The sequence below is a fragment of the Muntiacus reevesi genome, chromosome 9, assembly GCF_963930625.1.
Source record: "Muntiacus reevesi chromosome 9, mMunRee1.1, whole genome shotgun sequence".
Classification (NCBI taxonomy): Eukaryota; Metazoa; Chordata; class Mammalia; order Artiodactyla; family Cervidae; genus Muntiacus; species Muntiacus reevesi.
In genome coordinates this window covers 6,466,081-6,468,219 of record NC_089257.1, presented here as the reverse complement: position 1 = coordinate 6,468,219, position 2,139 = coordinate 6,466,081, and the positions used below count along the sequence as shown (strand labels likewise).

At 35.2% G+C, this 2,139-nt stretch overlaps 1 protein-coding gene across 1 annotated transcript; it reads right to left on the bottom strand.

The window, feature by feature from the left end:
• Positions 1–443: 443 nt before the first annotated feature.
• LOC136175078 (olfactory receptor 4A15-like) lies at positions 444–1,367 on the bottom strand. Its single transcript, XM_065945392.1, has one exon. It carries the CDS (start codon positions 1,359–1,361, stop codon positions 444–446), a length of 918 nt encoding a protein of 305 aa, XP_065801464.1. The 5' UTR covers positions 1,362–1,367.
• Between the last annotated feature and the right edge of the window lie 772 nt (positions 1,368–2,139).

Sequence of the window (2,139 nt, the reverse complement as noted above, 5' to 3'; positions counted from 1 at the left end):
AAATTATTTTTCCTGAAATCTGTAATGAGCTCTATTCTGAAGAAGATTACATTTTTGAAGAGAAAAACATGAGAAAACCTTTCCCTAATTAAATAAATTTGCAGTATTAGCTGCAGTATAACTCATCATATAGAACACAAATTTATTGCTTCAATAGGATATTTTATACCCCCAAACTGTATACATTTTCCTCCAAAATTGCAGAAACCATAAAAATGTGTTTCAAACTAAATATATAGTTTGCATTAGGAAAATATGAAATGTTTATAAGCTTATTTTGATCATTGGAAGTATTCAAATGATAAACCTTTTTCATCATACCCAAGTTATTTAAACTGAGGAGACACTTATTACAGTTTAAAAAAAAAAAAATCACACGCCTTTCCTTGCTCTTTGAAAGAGCAATTGTTTGTTGAAAATAAGTAATATATTTTGCAGCTGCTTCATTGCTTTTTTCTGATCCATAGCTTTTTCATGGCATTTTGCATCTCTACATTTCTCAGAGTATAGATTAGAGGGTTCAGCATAGGGGTGACAATGGTGTAAAACACAGCGAGGTATTTATCAATGGGTAAGGTAACAGGAGGTCTCAGATACGTAAAAATGCAGGGCACGAAGAAGAGGACCACCACTGTAATGTAGGAGCCACAGGTGGACAAGGCTTTATGCTTCCCTTCCTGACTGAGATTCTTCAGGGAGCGCAGAATGACCCCATAGGAGATGAGTAAGAGTGTAAAAATGGTCACACAGATCGCCCCATCATTGGCAGCTACTGTGAGGGCAGTAATGTGGGTGTCAGTGCAGGCAAGTTTTAACAAAGGATACGTATCACACCCGAAGTGGTCAATGACATTAGGGCCACAGAAGGGAAGGTTGTAAAAAAAAATAATATGAAGTAGAGCATGTAAAAACCCACCAACCCAAGCCAATAGCAGCATCAGAACACACACTCTGTGATTCATGATTGTCAAATAATGCAAGGGTTTGCAGATGGCCAGGTGGCGGTCATAGGCCATGAAAACCAGGAGGAAAACCTCAGCACCACTAAATAGATGCTCTGTAAAAAGCTGGGTCATGCAAGCTTGAAATGAAATGGTTTTCTTCGCATAGAGTAAGTCTATAATTGTCTTTGGGGTGATTGAAGTAGAATAAAAGGCATCCATAAATGATAAGTAGCCAAGAAAGAAGTACATAGGGGCATCTAATGTTGGGCTGAGTACCACAGTCCAGACAATGAGCAGGTTGCCCGCCATGGTCACCATGTAAATGAGCAAGAACACGACAAATAAAATTTCCTGTCCCTCGACACTCTGAGTGAGCCCCAAGAGGACAAACTCAGTTACATTTTTCCTTTGTTCCATAGGTTCTTCTGTATGTCTTATTCCAGAGTTTAGGACAGCATTATTTATAAATACAATTATTAAAAGTGATTTCCTAAAATCTTACAATAATTTGTTTTTTATTCAACAAACATTCCTTGTGGTTTATTATGTTTGGGTACTTTCAGATATTATAATACAAGGCTGATTAAACCATCTTCCTTGACCACAAACTAATAGATAGGCAAGTAAATAAAAAAAAAGAAATGTGGGAAAAGAACACTAAATAAGTGAAGCCCTGCAACTAGTTTTCTATCTAGAATCTTTAAATTGTACATATAGCTATATCTCAGACAAAAATAAAAGCTGATTAAAGTTTTAAAAAGAAGTAAAGCAAGATTTAATGTCCATTTCATGAAAGAGGTGACGTTTTTCCTTCTCGGGTTGGAAGAAACTTCTTAACCAATCAATTAATCTCAAACAAATATATCTGAAAATTTCAAATATTTTAAGAACTTAGGAAAGTATAACAAAACATCAATGGACAAAATAGTCTGAACACATGTTAGATGATATGCATAGAGTTATTATCGAAAGTAAAGATCTGTAAGCAATTAACTAACAAAAGATAAAAATATGAAATAAATTAAAATATCAACAAACAGAGGGAAAATGCCTCTAAATGACCAACAAACATATGATCGGATGCTGAAGCTCATCTGTGAATATAAAAGTAGGACTTGAAGTCACAGCTTGCTTAGTAAGTATTTGCTTGAGTTCTTGGAAGTCAATCAGTCAAGATATATGGATGCTACCTCAT